The sequence below is a fragment of the Dipodomys merriami genome, unplaced genomic scaffold (assembly GCF_024711535.1).
Source record: "Dipodomys merriami isolate MVZ:Mamm:240054 unplaced genomic scaffold, mDipMer1.0.p SCAF_123, whole genome shotgun sequence".
Taxonomy (NCBI): Eukaryota; Metazoa; Chordata; class Mammalia; order Rodentia; family Heteromyidae; genus Dipodomys; species Dipodomys merriami.
This window is the reverse complement of record NW_027202527.1, coordinates 1918291-1937156: the sequence shown is the minus strand read 5'-3', so window position 1 is coordinate 1937156 and position 18866 is coordinate 1918291. Positions and strand designations below refer to the sequence as shown.

The window sequence follows — 18866 nt, the reverse complement described above, 5'->3', positions numbered from 1 at the left end:
CCGCGTTTTTCTCTGCTTCAGCCCCTGATAGTTGCAGACATATTATATCACAGGAGCATGGACATTCTCTCCCCACTCATGATAATACTCCTGGATAATCTTCTTTCATTCAGACTGTGGGACTGAATGCCTCTGGTTTAATTATAGACAGTACCTCCTTACTACCAAATTTAGAGCATGGCCACAACGCACTGAAATGGAACCCCAATAAGACATCTTTGTTTGGTGATCTTTTTCTTGACAACATAAAAGACAAAACGAAGTATTCTTATTAATAGGTTGGGGACACCACAGACATCTCTTATCACCCTTTAAACATGCCTCTAATAACTATTTCTTAGGAAGATGAATGTCTTTCATGACTTGATACAGGTAAGATTCAAAACTTTACATGGGCCATCTTTTTAAATTATTTTTATTGTTATTATAAAAGTGATGAACAGAGAGGTTATTGTTACCTAAGGGAGTTAAGGAATACATCTCTTATTGGATACTGTCCCCTCTTCCCTTGCTCTCTCCCAATATCGCTCCTATCCCCATCCACAGGGTGTATAGTTCACTTTCAATGTAGTGTCTACTGAGTGTTACTGTTGCATCCGTTCACCATTTGTCCCTCTGTATCTGTGCCATGCCTGTACCCACCCAAAGACAATAAATTTAACAAACAAGACAAAGGGAAAAGAAAATTGCAACAAAAAAGTCTCATTTCCATTTCCTGGAGCTCATTTCGATAACTATTTATTTTTGTATGATCAGATTCACATATGTGTTGTGCTGTTGCTTTCCAGTCCTTTGGTCTCACTCTGTGTGAATGTCTAGAGTTCTGTATTGATTTTCATGCCCCAGAGTATTTTAGACCTAGCTTCTGCATATGAGCAAAATCTTTGTGTTTCTGGTCAGATAAGATTATGTTAAGCGACATGAATCACAAGATAAGGACACAAGTGGTTTTTCCTTCTTTTATTGTTGCTAATGCATTTATAATGTACCACGTGATGTTCTATGCTTTGTATGTCCCTCCCTCACATTATAACCCCTGTTTTCACTGTATATGATGTTTGTATAATTTAGGGAGGGGAAGGGATAAAACAAATTGTTTAAATAGGGATACAGGTTGACCCATTGCAACAATGAGCTGTACAAGACACAATGTGGAAAAACAAACTACAAATTAGACAGGTGTGGGAGGGCAGGGTCAAGTGTAGGTATAGAGATGGAAGGGAAGGGATAGGAGGGGAAAAACAAAGGAGGTAACAATGCTTGATAAGAAATGTACTCATTACCTTGCTCATGCATCTGTAACCCCTCTGAACAGTAATTTCACAATAATCAACACGTAAAAAGAACCTTGTCTTTCCAGTTTGCCTTACCTCCACTTAAAATGCATTGTCTAGGTTCTTCAGCTTCCCAGCAAAAGCCATACTGTTTTTCTTCCTCATGGCTCTGTAAAATTCCATTGTGCATTTCTTGGATCTACTCATCTCCTGTAAGTTATCTGGGCTATTTCCATAACTTGGCTCTTGCAAATAGTGCAGCAGTGAACATGGATGTACAGGTGTCTTTTTTGGTATGCTGGTTCTGATGTACAGGTTAGATGTCCAGGATTGGGATGCTTATGGCTGTACTGAAGATCTATGTTAAGTTTTCTTCAGAAACCTCTTAATTGCTATCCAGACTGGTTGAACTAGTTTACATACCCACCAAAAGTGATATAGAGTTCCTTTTTTTACCATATTGCTGCCATCATCTGATATTGTCATTGTTTAAATTCACCATGTTAGCCAATCTACCTGAGTGAGATGGAATCTGACAGTGGATTTTCATTTCCTTTCTTGCCAGAGAAGATGAGCATTCCGTTATGTATTTCTTTGCCTTATTGAAAATTCTTTGTCTGAGAAGTCTTCTTAGCTTCTTTGCCCAGTTAGTAACTAGGTTTGGGACGGGTTACTATCTTGAGTTCCTGGCACATTTTGGATATTAGGCCTTCGTGACATGTATTGCTGGTGAAACTCTTGTCACAGTCTGTTCAGTCTTTCTAGTTTTATAATTATGTCTTTGCTGTGCAGAATCTTTATTTGACACAGTCCAATTAGTCAATCTCCTTCCTACCTGCTTGGCCCCTGAGAATTTTTTCCCAAAGTTTCTACTGCTGGGTGCCCCTGGTGGCTCAGAGCTGTAATCCTAGCTATTCAGGAGGCTGAGATCTGAGAATCATGGTACAAAGCCAGCCCAAGCAGGAAAGTCAATGAGATTCTTATCTCTAATGAAACACCAGAAAACTGGAAGTGGTGCTGTGGCTTCAGTGGTAGAGTGCTAGCCTTGAGGTGAAGAGCTCAGGGCCAATACCCAAGCACAGAGTTTGAGCCCCATGACCAACTGAAGGAAAAAAAAAAGATTCTCCCTCTGCCTATAAATTCTACTATTTCTACTACTATTGCAGTAATTTCAGAGTTTCTTGTCTGAGGTTGAGGTGTTGAGGTCTCTGATCCACACTGAATTGATGTTAGTGCATAGTGAAAAATAGGGATCCTCTCTTAGTTTTCTGCCTATGGATACCCAGTTTTCCCAACACCAGTTACTGAAGAAACGACCTTTCCCTCCACTCCCCTTCCCCTATTTTTGACTCCCTAATGAAATATCAGACAACTGTAAGTCTGTGGTTTTTATTTCTGGATCTTCTACTCTGTTCCACTGATGTTTGAATCTGTTTGGGGGCCAACACCATGCGGCTGCTGTTAGTATATCTCTGTAGCAGAGCTTGTGGTCTGAGATTGGGATAACACAAGCACCAATCTTTCCTAGAACTGCTTTAACTATTTGTGATTTTTTTTATGTTACATGTGACATTTTAGCTTGTTTTCTCTACCTTGGTGAAGGTATCTGTATTTGTAGATCCTTTTTAGCTATAGGTGGGGATTGCATTAAATATGAAGATCACTTATGGACATTTTCACAATATGAATCTAGCTATCCATCAAAATGGAGACTCTTTCCACTTACTGATATTGTCTTTAATTCTTTTCTTCAAATTTGTACAGTGTTGCAAAAAAAACTTCTTTTACTTCCTCAGTTGTTTATTCACAGGTTTTTTTTCAAGCTATTACAAATGCTATTGATTTCCTGATTTCCTTCTCTTCTTGTACATTTTTGATCTAGAGATAGCCTTCTGATTTCTGTGCATTAATTTTGTACCCTGCTACTTGATGAAAGCTTTCTGTCAGATCTAGGAGGTTGGCAATGGAATCTTTGGGTTGTTTTAGATATTAGCATCATGCCATCTACTAATAGGGATAGGTGGATTTCTACTTTCGCTGCATGATTCCCTTTTATATTTTTTTCTTGCCTCATTGCTCTGGATAGGCATTCCAGAACTGTACTATAGAGGAATGCTTTTAATTTTTCACTGTTCAGTGTGATGTTGGCTTTTGGTCTATCACATATAGACAATTAATTTGAGATATGTTCCTTCTTTTCCTGGCATCTCCAGAGCATTTTACACTTATGGATGTTGGATTTTGTTGAGCATTTTATGCTACATCTACTGAGATGAGCCACAGGTGCCATTTTTAAACGAAATATGGAGACTAGTACTGTATTGTCACCTAGAATCCTCGTCATAGCATGATTCAAAAAGTGATACTTGTGAGAAAACAAGAACATAATTTGACTGATCATTTCATAGTTTGTATTCTCATATGTTCCTTACGACTACTTTGATTAAATTTACACAAACCAAAGTCATTTTAATTTCACTTTTCTAAGGTAATCTTATTCTGCCTATTGTATTTCTCATCTTCACATATCTAGTTTACGGTTGGCTCATATATTCGTGATGAAACATCAAGCAGCAGTGTGGCTATTACTCAATTTGAAAGGTCTTTTGAAATATTTCAATAAAATTTAGCCCTAGTTAACTCATATATACCAATTGTTCTATTGGATCCTGACTGACATTACTTTTTCTGTAGTGGACCGAGCAGCTGCTGCTTCTCTTTCCATGGCTGCTCTTACTATTTCTCTCCAAAGAGCTAGTAAAGTGGATGCTGATTTAAAATTTTTTTAAGAAATACCCACAGAATTTTTCCCAAGAGTTTTTATTGGAAACACATGTAGAATAAACAACTGTAATAAGAATTCCAGAACTAGAGAAACCCACTGAATGTATCCTACAATGCAAGCATGTCTCTATTTGAAAGAGAGCAACTTCAGAATTTGCTGATCCTAATACTACAAAAGCATGTATAAATCTCCTACTTTATAACTCTCCCCAAAATTACTTGGAAGTAGGGAAAAACTTCTAAATGTTTTTTTTTTTCTGATTGCCTCCCCAAGAAGTAGGAAAGTTTATTCTCAGTTGTTCTCCCAACTGAATAAGCAGCAAGGCCATAGTTATTTATCAGTTCTTGAAAAGCTACAAATGAATCATAATTATCATAATACTAAAATTTGCTTCTCTGGACTCAAGTGCTGCATCTGGGGATTATTTATGAGGGAAATAAATATTATTATTATTATTATTATTATTATTATTATTATTATTATTATTATTTGTTTTGCAAGTAACGCAGAGTGCTCTTTCCCAATACAACAGACCAGAATGAAGATGGATGCACTGTTTTCTTACTAAAAATAAATGACCGCCTGGAGGTCATGTTGGACCTCCTCAATTGTTTATTTGGGGCCTCTTGGAGAGGCCATTTAGGATTTTGTCTAGAGCAACCTGTGGGGTGGTGCCTTCCCAGAGCAGAGCACAGCACAGCAGAGCAAAGCAGGGCAGGCCTATAGAGATTGGAGAGGCCAGCAGAGGAGGAAGGAAAGCAAAGGAAAAGCCTTCCCCCTTAGAGATTTGGAGTTTTGGAGCTTTGGCGATCTGAGGTTTGGAGGTTTACTAACTAATTGGTGTTTTACAGATCAACTAAAAGCAGCCTACTGGAAGCTTGGGAGTTTGATGGTTGAGACTGCTCCTGGTTTTGGGTATCTAGCCCAGCAAAAGGTAGTTGCAGGCTCATTTTCTGGTGTAAATTGTATAATTTTGTTGTTGTTGTTGTTGTTGTTATATTTAACTGTGCCTCAATGGATTGTGTTGTTCTTTAGAGGTAATACGGTGTCATGTGTGTCATAACTTTCGTTTTCTTAGTGCATTTTACTTAGAGGCAAATGGGAAGACATAATGTCAATATTTAGGAGGGGGGGACCTTAAAACTAGCACTTAGTAATAATCATTATCTTCGTTAATATTTAGCTCCATTGAAACAATGACAATAAATAATTACGATAATTCACAATGACTTTTTTTTTTACTGTTGCATTCCATCAGCATGGATGCAACACTCCAAAATTACTTATTCGTTCACCCCTTTCGCGTTTTGACCCTGCCAACTTCCGCCTGACCTCCTCTTACATCCGGAACCCACATCCCTCCATCTTGCTCGCGCCTTGACTCGGGAGGTGAGCAAGCGTGTCGTGCCGTCAGGACACAGTACTCTGGAAAGAAGGTAAGGAATATGGAAACTTCAACACTGACGTGACTTGTGAGCGTCTGCAGAGATTGTCGGAAGCGGAATCAGCTCTCCTGAAGATAAAATAGCGGTAGCCCAGAAGTGTTTTTTACCTCAGGTTTTATCGGACGTCGCCAAACATCCTTTCCTCAAACGACACATTTATGCACATGTACGCTAGGTGTGCGTGTGCGTGCGTGTGTGTGTGTGTGTGAAAAAATGTTGTTGTGTGCACCAGAGGGAGCTTGGTTTCGTATTGCTGGAAAGACGTCCGTCCGCTCCCTTGAAAAGGAAGGTGGCGGCCGTAAGTTTGTTCCTCAGAGGGGGATGGGCTTAAACTCTGTGGGGTCCGGGAGGAAGAACTGCAGAAAAACCTCTTTTGTTGGGGGGAGAAAACACAATTTCCATTTAACTCTTTGTCCTCCTCTGTGCCAGTTGGGCTTTGTGTGACTTTTCTTCCTTAGCGCAAAGTTTCTCGCTGGCGAAAGCTCCGGACGCCATTTTGATTCACGCGGACGTGTCTATTTCTCGGTTTCCTTCCAGTTTTAGTACCTACAGTCTGGATTAGAAAAGGAAGGCAGGATAGTCAAACGCTGAATCTAAAACCTGGCACTGCTGACCTGTTAGCAGCAAACTCGCCCACCTCACAGAAAAGCGAGAAAATTTGGACGTTTTAAACTTTGTCAGTTAATTTAGTCATTCGATACCTAAGAGGGCGAGAAAGACCTTCACTGTTTACCTCAGCGCAGGTAAAGGCGGAATTCTCTTGTGCATAACGCACTCTTCTGGGCACGTGCAGAACGTTGGCAAGCACAACATGAAAGCTGAAACAAATTCTTATTGGTGACTGTGATAAGTGGGGACAGAGGGAAAGTATTTGAAAATACTCGATACTTGTGCACCTATTACAAACCTTACCATAGTAACTGTTACATGTGTTCACATGCCCGTACTTGCCTTTCTTTATCAATATAATTTCTGTAGGGGAAGGGAAAAAACAAATCATTTAAATAGGGAAACAGGTGGATCCATTGAAACAATGAGACATACAAGTCCTTATGAGGAAAAATGAACTTTACAACTTTTGTTGAGGCAGGAGTATTGAGTGGAGGGGGCGGGGGAGGATGGGAACAGGAAACAGGAGGAGGTTACAATGATTGATAAGGAGAAATGGACTCATTATCTTGCCCATGTAATTGTAACCCTCTGTACAGTATTTTCACAAAAAATTAAAGAAACCTAAAAAAAAATTAAAAATTTAAAACAATACTACTTTAAAAGTTGGTAGTGATGTTAGGCGCTGGTGGCTCATGCCTGTAATACTAGCTGCTCAGGAGGCCGAGAGGTGAGAATCTCCGTTCAAAGCCCAACTGGGCAGGATAGTCTGTGACACTCTTTTCTCCAGTTAAGCATCAGAAAACTGCAAGTGAGCCTGTGGCTCCAATGGTACAGCATTAACTTTGACATGAAGAAATTAGGAACGTATTCAGGCCAGAATTCAAGCCCCATGACAAGAAAAAAAAGTTCGTAATGAGTGTGTTATTATAGTTTAGTGAGTAAAATAGTAACTGGATGTAATTCTCATTTAAACATGTAAAAAGGGTGGATGTCAGTTCGTTTGATTTTTCTTGCTGTCTTAGCTCATAGATACTCTAAATCATACTGTAATGAAAATTGTAAATGATATATTTAAATGAAAATGCCACATTTAAATGTAATACCCTAAATTAAATGATTAAAATTATATTTTACATTAAATAAATTTATCAGTATCTTATAAAGCTTATTATGTTAATAGGCCAGTAATAGTTGTGCTTTATATATTACAGATCTTGCTGATTGTGGTTAAGACTCAAGGACTCACTTGTCAGATTTTTCACTTCAGTGTTAATCATACAGAAAACTTGGATTTTTTTTTGCCACCTACAGCAATAGGATGGAGTCTGATCAGCCTAGGAAACTGTTTGTAGGAGGCCTTAGTGCAGACACCACTGAAAAGGATCTTGAAGGCATTTTTTGTGAGTTTGGACACTTAGCAGAAGGTAATTCTTAGACTCAGACTTTTATCTTTGAAACACGTAAAGTAAAATGCCTCTTCTTGAAACTTGCATGATAAAAACAATGTTTTAAAGAAAGCACTGACTTGCTGTAATGCTCTAAGCATCTTATAACAGTGAAAATGAAAATAACAAATATATTGTAGAAGTAGAGCATGATATAAAATGTGATGGGCTTAGTTTAATTGCTTTTGTTGTTGATATAGAAAATACCAGTCAAAATGTAAAATGTAAAGTTTTGGGATTTTAAATAATAGTTTGAAATGCTATTAAAGCACAGTGCCCATTATAGTTTTTAAAAAATTTGTTCATGAACCTTTCATTTCCACGTACTTATGAAATTAAAATGCTTTCTCTATTTGCAGTCATTTTGCTGAAGCATAGGCAAACTAAGAGGTCTAGAGGCTTTGCTTTTATTACTTTTGAAAGACCTGCAGATGCACAGTGGGCAGCCAAAGAGATGAATGGAAAAGTAAGCATCTTTTAAAAACATCCCACTTCTACTCAGCACTTTATAATATTGATGGTTTGGTTTTTTTCTACAGGTTCTAAAGTGATATGATGCCAGCTTGAACTATTGATATTTTGTGTTTTAATATACTCAGAAGTGGCCATGAGCTATGTACTTATCCTCATGTCTAAAACCCTGTGCACTTAGGCACAGAGATCCTCAGACTATTTTGTTAGACAAGCAAACAAACCCATGATGCCCTTATTATCAGTTAGCACCCCCCCTAAAAAAAACATACATATGGTATAATGTTTAGAACAGTATTTAGGGAAAAAATTTAGCAAGACCTTAGAAGTCCTGAGTTCAAGTCCCAGTACCAGCACAGAAGAAAATATAGCAAATGGAAGTGGATGGAAACAAATTAGCAGATACATTCAATTTGTTTCATGGTACTATTCCAATATCATTTTGGATAGGATGTTAGCTTTCAAATACCTAAAACTTGGAAGTTATTAGTGGTTCATTCCTTGAATCCCAGCCACTTTAGTGGCTGCAACCAGGCAGCTTTTAGCTTTAAGTACCTGAGACTTTATCTCAAAATAACCAGCAAAGGGGCTGGGAAGGTGACTCAGTGGTAGAGCACTTGCCTTACATGCATGAGGCCCTGGATTCAATTCTTTAAGCACCACATAAACAGAAAAAGTTGGAAGTGGCACTATGCCTCAAGTGGTAGATGGTTATCCTTGAGCTGAAGGACACCACCAGTGCCAGCGTTCAGGCCCCACGACTGGAAAAAAAAAACAGCAAAATTTCTGTTGTTAGAGAAATGGTTCAAATGGTAAAGGTCAAGCCAATGAGCCTATTGAGCCTAAGAACTTGAACTGTATGCCTAGTACCAAAAAATGAGCTACAAATTTAAAGTGAACTGCCACAAGAAAGACAAGAAGACAGTAAAAATCAGTGAAAAAAAATAAAATGTATTATAACTTGTGGGAGGACTTCTGAGGAATTCCTTGTGGTTATGGGTTTGAACTCAAGGTTCATGCCTGCTAAACAGATATCCTACAACTTTAAAAAATATTTGCATCATTACTATGGAGATGATGTACAAAGGGATTAGAGGTACACAAATAAAGAATGTTTTCTTTCAGATTGTGTCACCCGTATTCTAATTCTGGCATCATACCTCCAGCTTCTTGTTTTTGTTACATCTTTTGAGCTAAAAGTACTGCTTATTTGCCTGGTTAGGCTAACCTACGTTTTTCTAACTTATATTGACACTAGCTTGGTCTGTAAAACTTGCACTGATTCTTAATCTTCCTGATTGACACCTCCAGATTGTCTGGATTATACTCAGCATCATGGATGTATTTCTATGAAACAAAATTATTAAAAGACACATGTGTAGTTACTGTTGGAAAATTTTTGAGAAAGGTGGGTTTGAGCAAGATTTACATACAAATATATAATCACTTTTTGTTAGATGGAAACTAATGTGGACAAATTGATGAATCCTTTCTCTCCTGCAATTCTTTGTATTCAGCCAAGAGTGAATTTAGTAGTCACTTTCATGATTAGTCTCTTTTTTTTGTTGGGGGTTCCAGTTGTGGGGCCTGAACTCCAGCTCTGGGCGCTGACCCTCAGCTCTTCAGCTCAAGGATAGCGCTCTACCACTTGAGCCACAGCAGTGCTTCTGGCTTTTTTTTTCTGCTTATGTGGTGCTGAGGAATCAAACCTAAGTCCTCATGCATGCAAGGCAAGCGCTCTACCACTGAGCCACCTTCCTAGACCCTCATGATTAGTCTTGTTATTATAATGATTGCTGACCCCATACTTTTATCCTGAAGACAGGATCTAGAATCTTAAATTCTAGAGATAATGTCTCTCTAGCCTCTTGGGTTGTTTTTGGTTTGTTTTTTGGTGCCAATATCAAGATGAACTCAGGTCTCCAAACTTGCTCCACTTTTTCCTCACACAGGTGGCTTTATTTGAATCATGTAGTCAATGCTACATTTTTTCTAGCTAATTGGAGATATTCTTGTGGTTGTTGCTGCCAAGCTTGCCTTTAAATTACTGTTCTAAGATCTCCAGACTGCTATGTATCCAAGAGCACACATGTATAGCACCAGGAGTTGTCTTCAAATGTTTTCATTGTCATAAACTTTTGATTTTGTTAATATTTCAGTCATTCTCTGTTTTGGGATATTTTCTGTTAGTTTTTTTTTTTTTTTTTTTTTTTTTTTTTTTTTTTTTTTTTTTTTACAAATTCTGACATCTTTTCCAGTTCTCAAATTTCTTTAAGCTCTATCTAATATACCATCCTGTATTTTAGCCCTTGCTCTTTGTCCTAATGAGATATTACTTTCTGTATTTGACTTACAAGAATTGTCTTAAGATATTCATGTAATTTGTATATATATATATATATATATATATATATATACATATTTGTGTATATATAGATACAGATATATGTTTGGGAGTATATATATATGTATATATATGTACATTTGTACATATATGTATAAATATAAACTCATTACACACACACACACACACACACACACACATTACCAATACTAGTGCTTGATCTCAGAACCAGGACAATGTCCCTGAGGCTTTTTTGCTCAAGGCTATCAGTCTACTATTTGGTCCACTTCTGGCTCTTTCTGTGTATGTGGAATTAAGGACTGGAACCCAGTACTTGATGCAGGTGAGGGAAGCACTCTGCCACTGAGCCACATTCCCAGTCCAAAATCCTATTTTAGTCTCTCATTGTCTTCCGCATTTATGCTTATTTTGTAACATTCTTGTTCATTTTTCAATTGTGTTTCATAATTTGTAATTTATTTTCTTCCTGTATCTCACTGCTTGGTTCTTGAAAACATTGTTTCCAGTGTTTCTCCTGTACATGATGAAATTTAAAAGAAACTAATGGTCACATTTGGATCCTGACTTAACTACAGAGACAATTTTGATAGTTGAAGAGTTATTTTTAGCAAATATTTTTTCTTCAGTTTTCAGAAAAGAAGATATAACCATCTCTCTAAACTAAAATTTTATTCCTTCTTCCAGTATTGTTATCAGTTCTTACTATAGGTTGTACCTTAATACCGTAGTGGAAAGTGGTTCTGAATAAGAACAGGGACTGTGGTTGTTATTATCTAGGTTGAAGGAAAATGAATACACTTCCCATAAATGGAATGTCATTGTTGATTTAAAATTAACTTAATAGTATATTTTCATAGACATAAAATATAAACCAAATTAGGTAATGTTATTGATAAAAGTCTTGATCTTCCAGTGTTTGGATGGAAAAGAAATTAAAGTCGAGCCAGCAGGCAAGCTGTCATATAACCGTTGTGGTCAAAGGAGACACATACCTCTTTCAAGAAATAAAGTGACCCAAAGAAGTCTGAGCTCTGGAGAAGATGGAAGTGATGGAGCAAGAGGCCACTCTTCATGTGAAGGGACCTTTGGTAATATTTTAACATATAAATATGCAAATTTAGGATTGAAAGCCAATAAGTTTATATAGATACAGTTGTTTGTAATTTATTTCCTTATGAACAAAATGTTAAATTTACTGCTAATAAGAAGTCTGTTCTAAGCATTTTATAGTAATTTAAGAATGCCTATTGTGACAAAATTTTTAAATTCATAATTATCTTGCAGGAAAATAGTACACAGGGTAGAGTAAAGTAAAATTTTGCAAACCCACCAAGTGCCTTTCCTCACTCAACAAGTTTTCTGCATTAAAAGTCATTCAGAATGCCCCTAGTTCTCCAGCCAATATTTAATATTGAGGGATTGATCAGGTAATTTATTTGTTCTTGTTAAAAATTATGTAGGTGTGATCTTTTGACATTTGGATCGGAGGATGCACCACAGCCTGAAGAATAGATTTACTTTATGAACTAGAGCTTTAGTTTTCTCAAACTTGGCTTTGCTTCTGGGACCAACTTAAAACACTCATACTACATGTCTTTCTTACATTTACTGTATAGAAGAGACTGAGCCATAAAAATGATACCATGTACTATTTTTAGAGATACCATTTTCTCTTGCTAACAAAAGGGAATACTTACAATTTCACTATAAATGAATTTTTTGGCATTAAAAATTAAATTGTATACTATGTGTTGAATTTGTTAACTTATTTTCAAAAGGTTAAGTATAGAGCTGTTAGTTTTGATAATGACATAATACGCACTGCAGCTAACTTTCAAAAGTATAATTGCAGTATTTTCTCAAGTTGAAATAAATGGATTTAGATCTTTCCCTTTGCAGTAAATTGAGCTTGAATATCAAATTTAATATCAATTTTAATTTGAGGATCAAATTTAAAATCTTTATGTGTTTATATAAATGTACATTTCCTTCTTTTCAAGAAAATTTACCCAACCCTCACATATCTACACATTATTTCCAGGTAGAAATGATGTAAGTGATAAAAGATTTATTTCATCAATGGAAGGTTTTTATTGTATATAGATCCCATTTATAGGGCATTCTTTTTTATATATCATTTCTTTGTCTTATTTGGATTTGTATTGTATATTTGGGTTTATATCATCAATGTGATTGGAAAAAGGTTTTACACACCAGACTTAAATGAATAGAGATGTGTTAATGTTCCTTACAATAGTTAAACATTGTTTATAATCCTCCCTAGCTTTGAAACATAGTCAATGTTACAAAGTTTTGCTTCTCTACTCTCCAGTTCTCTTCATGTGTCTTCAAATGTGTCTAGAGGGCTTAACATATTTTTCCCAAAACTCTCATTTGGACTTTGATTAATACAATATTTTCTTGACTTATACTTGCAAAATAGAAGGTAATACTAGGGGCAGGAGGTGGCATGGTTAATTTGGTAGAGCACAGCTGATGAGGAAGTGCATCAGGTACCAAGTTCCAGTTCTAGTCTCAAACCTTAGAAAAAACAAAGTAAGAAGAGAACAGGTAATTCTGAAACTTAAGAGTTTTAATGATGTTCATTCCTCAAGACTATGTAGTATTTTTAATATTTATAAGTAGAAATTAAGAAATGGTAGTTAAAAGATTGGTTACTTAAGTATCAACTGTGTTGTTTTCAACACAGATAACGGCAGATGTAGTCCTAATTTCAACGCGAGTTCTTCTAGGAGACACTTACCAGGTAAAAGAAGTCCATCTTCCAGAAGTAGTGGTCCTCCTCCTAAAAGATCTGATCATTCTGCTCCAGTACAAAGCAGTCATAGAATGCGAGAAGAAGGTATGTATACATGCCTAGTAAAAGAGAGTTCCATGAAAATGAATATAGAATCTTATGAATAAGGGAAAGCTCTATTGAAGGAGATCCTTTAAATCTAAGAAACAAAACAGGTGGTGAGACTAGTGTGAGTATTATGATTGAGTCTTCAGTATTGCTTTCCTTATCAGTAATCTTTGAGCTTCATGACACATAAGTAAGATCAATACTTCATGTTATTGGTGTAATATTCAGTTAAGTACCATCATGGTATATATATTACTTTCAGTTTTCTTGCTTTAGAATTTCTCTATAGAATTTCTTTCTGTCAGAATTCTCTGATATGGGTGAAACTGTGGAGATAATTACCTTTACCTTTAAAAGGATATGCAAGATTTCTGTAGGCAAGTTTTCTTCTTTTGTATCCCTGCTTTCTAGTATCTAAATCACTGACATGAGTGAAACTTTTATATTTGAATAATGGCAGTGCTTTATTGAAACTATTTTTAAAACAAGAAATGAATTATTCCTCTTAAAGCCTATTAACTATATTTTCCTGTATGTCCATGTAAAAGGTACAGGTCGGCTTGTAAGATGATACTTAAATGATACCTAATGTGTGAGTCGTTGAATTTGATTCTGTCAAACTAGTGAGGCATATGAAAATATCGACGATCCATATTATGCAGTTAAGAATGTCCGTTGAAAGGAATAGATAATAAATACAAATGACCGACATGGGAATCTTAATGTGAAACATGAAATGTCATTAGCTGAAATGAATCATTGTAGGCTTAGATGATTTTAAAATGAAATTTAAAAGTATGAAAGGCAAACTTGAAGTGGTAAGACATTTTAGTTGCCTGTAAATCTGAAAAACTAATGTATTTTCTCATAGGAAACACATGAATCACTATGATCATACATTTGAAGTCCTAAGCCATGCCTGATGGACATTTGAAATGACTTGAGGACAGAATTAAAAGAAAACCTAAGATAAATTAAGTAGCAAAAATGGAAATGATGAGTTTTAAGGATGCAGATTCAGCAGAAAAAATAAAGTTATCTATAAATAGTTATTATAAAAGTTAAAAGATAGCTAATAATTTGGGAGTCATAAATTTAAGAGGCAAAATTTTAGTTCTTCTGTAATTAATGGTATTTGACCTTTGAAATGGTAGGAAGGAAGTTTACTATCAATTTTGAATTTTGAATGTAGAATACAAAATGTCCACCTTATTCCCATTAGGTGATTGAACAGTGATTTAAATAGCTTAACTCTAGGAATCAAGAACATGAGTTAGCATATGAAGATGTTTATTTATATGTGAGTTTAGAAGACATAGTTTGTATATTACATATAAAATATAGGTTATAAAGATATATTTATATACTGATTTAGAAGACATTGTATATATACTAAATAATATGCTTTGTTATATACATATTAATGAACTTCCAAGTAATATTGCCAGCATGTAGTAGGAAAGTTGTTATATACATACTAATGAACTTCCAAGTAATATTGCCAGCATGTAGTAGGAAAGTATATTAGCATAAAATAAGATTATCTTAAGTTTAATATGTATTAGTGTATATATCAATGAACTTTCAAATAACATTGACAGCATGTCAATTTCACAATTTTGTGAAAGAAACTATACTTTGAGTTTTAAAGTTTGATTTTATTTTTTGTGACCAGATGTATCCCTATGGTAATCTCATGGGGTGCAAGGCAGTGGCAGAAAGCCACAGCTTATCATTATACTATAATAGGGATACACTAAGCTATTCTCCACAAAGCAACTGTTGGTAAGCTTGGCAGATGAGATATATTTAAGTATATTGATGATGCTTACTGGAATGTAACCACAGGAAGCTTCTCTACATTTGTTAAAGTCTTTGCTATACTAATAAAGCAATCAAAAGGTATTCTACAAAATACTTGATAATTTAAGCAAGGAAAAGTTTTCTAAGCTATTGTTAGGCTTTAAATGGTACTTAGAAAACATAGGTGACAATTTACATCAGAACAAAGATAAACTTGTTTTTTTGAGGAGCAAGCAGGAGATTTTAACCAGAATGATAATATCATTTTGAGTATTAGGAGAGGATTTTAGCTGTAGTGGAACTGCATTCCTCATTGTATATGAACAATGTATTGCTTTGGAAAGAAGGTGTGAGATATACATCTAGACAAGGCACTTGTTTGATGAGCTATGGTTGGTGAGATATATTAAGCATATTTTCCATTTAACAATGTTTCCATATATATATATGGATATATATATATATATATCTCTGTGTATACTTATGTTTACATGTGAATGAATGTTATATATTTGTGCATATTTTACATAATATTCCTGATAACAAATAGGTGAGAAAAAATGTAACAGATGTAAAAACCATGAGAATCAGATTATAATATCATAGGTAATATATTTAGTTCAAATTCTAATAGCAGTGATTAAAGTAAGTATTATGTATCTAGGAAAAGCAAAAGAAGTTACATTTAGGATTAACACTTAAATTTCAGGGGTAAGTGGTATCTTTTGGAAAACCTTAAGTATATTTGCGACAGGCTATACCAGTGTTTTAATTTTTATTTCCTTATATATCTCATCAACAAGAAATTATTATTTTTTTGTCGGTTGTTGATGCTGTCCCTCAGCGCTTCAGCTCATGGCATGTGCTCTACCTCTTGAGCCACAGTGCTACTTCCAGGTTTCTGAGTGGTTTATTGGAGATAAGACACTCACAGACTTTCCTGCACAGGTTGGCTCTGAACCGTGACCCTCAGATCTTGGCCTACTGAGTAGCTATGATTATAGGGATGAACCACTGAAATTCTTCATGTAATCATTTTTAAGTTAAAGGTTTACCATTGCGTGGGGAAGAGAATTATGAAGTTATGCCACAAAGAAACCCAGTCTCTTTGCAGAGAGATGACTATGTATCACCAAGAGGTGAAAATTATTCTACTAAAGATAGGTAAGTAAGTTAACAAATAGTTGATATGTTTGGTTTTTTTGGGGCGAGGCATCGGATGCAGGGCTTGAACCCTGGGCTTGGGTACTGTCCTTGTGCTCTTCAGCTCAAGGGGAGCGCTCTACCTCTTGAGCCACAACGCCACTTCCAATCTTGGTTATGAGGTGGAATGGTCCAGAGTGTACAGTGTAGTTTATTTGGCATTATACAACATAGATTTTCTGTTCCACAGCCAATACCATGCATGGAAATTGCCACCTACTTAAGCATTTATCCTAATGTGTGTTTTCCATGCTAATGGAAGCAAATACTAACTTCATGTTATTTTTCTGTAAGATCTGGCTACATTAAAACATACGTCAGCATTTTATTTTTTTATAGATGACTAAGATTCAATTGTGTGTATATAATAATACATATCCAGTCATATTATTAGCATGTTTCTACCATGAGGTAGTTAGTGATTATAAGACACAGGAGTGCTTGTTTTCAATTCCCATACTTGGCTGGAAATAGAATTGATAGGACATATTTTAAATATTGTGTAGCCACTAATTTTACAGAATGTATTCTTTTACATTCCTGCCTTTTAACAGGCACGAATGAGTCTGATTAATTCATATTTTTATTTGCTTTTAGCTGTAGTCTGACCTGTTTCATTGTGTTTTGGTTCATCTAATTTGTAGAAATGCCTATTCCGTTGCTTTGGGCATTTTTACATTGGAATCTCCGTGTTTTTGAGAATTGCCTGTGTTCTGGAAGTTAAAACTTGCCGTTTTTAATTTTCTACTTTAAAGAGGAGACCACCTGAATTCTCGAGACAGACAGGTTTACGCTGGAGCAACTAGAGAATATGGATACCATGATTATGGTCGTTACAGTTCACGAGATGAACGTACTTCCAAAAGCTATAGGTATTACATATTCTATTAAATGTATTGTAGAAATTATTAATGCTTGCATTAATCATTGGCTTTGTTTTAAATTTAGTGGTCGTGGTGGCTACGATAGGAGTCGTTCCAGTGGAAGTTCATATAGAGATGAAAGTTACGGTAAGAATCCATTCCTTCTGGTTAGTTTGAGAATGTTTGCATTGTTTGAATCACTCTAATTTGAAAGATAAATAAGGTGTCTCACACTCTTACATTAAGGAAAATGGTTACATCATAGTACATAAGCGTGTTTAGCACTCTGTGGAAAAGGGATAATGTGAACAGTTAGAATTTCAGTCAAGTTTCATCAAATCAAAACTCGATATTCCCAAGCAGACGATACTTAAAACACATGATGTAAAAACAATGTCACCAATAGCATGCTTGTTCATCTTTGATATGCAGGGATTTACCATAGTGTACCAACTACAAAAGAATTCCCTAGGATCTATGGTGGAAACAATCGGTATGATGATAACTTCAGCTCACAACATGAACATAGTAGAAGAAGTAAAAATACTGCAAGCAACCAAAGTGATATCTATTACTGTTGTCATGAATATGGTAGGAGACGAGAAAGTGGTCTTCTCTCTTCTAAGGAAAGGGGTTACCATACTCCTCGTGAGTCATAAAAGTAACTCAGAGTATGAAGTTTACCAAGGAGAATGGGAAATTATGGTGGAAGCCTTGTAAAAGGAATCAGAAGATAATAAAACAGTATGTTTCAGTTGTTTACCAAATTTCATTTTCCAACAGAAAAATAGAATAGTACTTTTCTGTGTTAATGAATATTTCTAAAACATCATTTAGAGGAAGGAACATATATTTACATTCACTTTAAAAGAGGTATTTTTCATCTCAACCAACAGTAAGGAAGTTACAATTTGAGAATAACTGTCAAAATAGTTAATTAAGAACTTTGTTGTTAAGAGTTATATGAGAGGTTAAAGTTCAGTAAGTCTGGCCTGGGCACTATCCCTGAGCCATTATCAATGCAAGCAAGGCAAGAGCTGTGTTGGAAATAAGAGTCTTGTGGACTTTACTGACCAGGCCGCCAAGCTGGCTCCACCCTGCTCCTGAATAACAGGAGTTATTAGTATTCCAGGTGTGAGCCACCAAACCTGGCAAGTACAGTGCTTCTTGATTAATGTTTCCCCTTACACTCTTCTCACCCATTTTTCCCATCACATCCGTTCCTTCAAGTTATATAGTTTAATTTTTACATCACATGAAGTGAATATGACTGCATTTTCGCACATTTTCTGCCTCCATTCATGTTTCCCTCTCCCCTAAATATGTTTCTGCTTCCTGAAGTTCATTTTTTAAGCACTTCACTGGTTGTCAAGACGAGTTACAACTTTGGGCTCCTGGCCTAACTGTAGCATCGTTTTGTTTGTGTAAATAACCAAAAAACTCTGTATAAGTTGCCATGTTGGCCTTTTCACAAAATAAATGTATGTGCATGAAGAGCCATCTCCTGTCTCAACTTATTGCTAAGTTACACATACATGAGAAAGTTGCCTTAAAGAATAGTATGAAAATTTGGGTTTGAACCCAGAAGAAAAGTAAGTATGAAAGAGACACAATTGACGATGGAAAGGGAAAGGAGCTGAGAAAGGGCTGGCTGATCAAAATACCTTATATTCAGAATAACTTATATTCATGTATGGAAATAATATTGTAGCTTTCCAGAATTGTTTGGGGAAG

The 18866-nt window shown here is 35.8% G+C and overlaps 1 protein-coding gene across 1 annotated transcript; it reads left to right on the top strand.

Moving 5' to 3' along the window:
- Positions 1–5415: 5415 nt before the first annotated feature.
- On the top strand, positions 5416–18498 carry LOC138823780 (RNA-binding motif protein, X chromosome-like). The gene is made up of 9 exons (XM_070017343.1): positions 5416–5495; positions 7428–7540; positions 7921–8027; positions 11311–11485; positions 13108–13260; positions 16110–16230; positions 17025–17141; positions 17218–17279; positions 17565–18498. The coding sequence occupies exons 2-9, from the start codon at positions 7435–7437 to the stop codon at positions 17789–17791; spliced, it is 1068 nt and encodes a 355-aa protein (XP_069873444.1). The 5' UTR covers positions 5416–5495; positions 7428–7434; the 3' UTR covers positions 17792–18498.
- The last annotated feature ends 368 nt before the right edge of the window (positions 18499–18866 follow it).

Bases quoted from the DNA above. Each gene is read 5' to 3' on its own strand.
- LOC138823780 (XM_070017343.1), top strand. From the start codon at position 7,435: ATGGAGTCTGATCAGCCTAGGAAACTGTTTGTAGGAGGCCTTAGTGCA. The intron at 13,261-16,109 runs GTATGTATACAT...ATCATTTTTAAG, and splicing joins TCATAGAATGCGAGAAGAAG to TTAAAGGTTTACCATTGCGT. The intron at 17,280-17,564 runs GTAAGAATCCAT...TTTGATATGCAG, and splicing joins ATATAGAGATGAAAGTTACG to GGATTTACCATAGTGTACCA.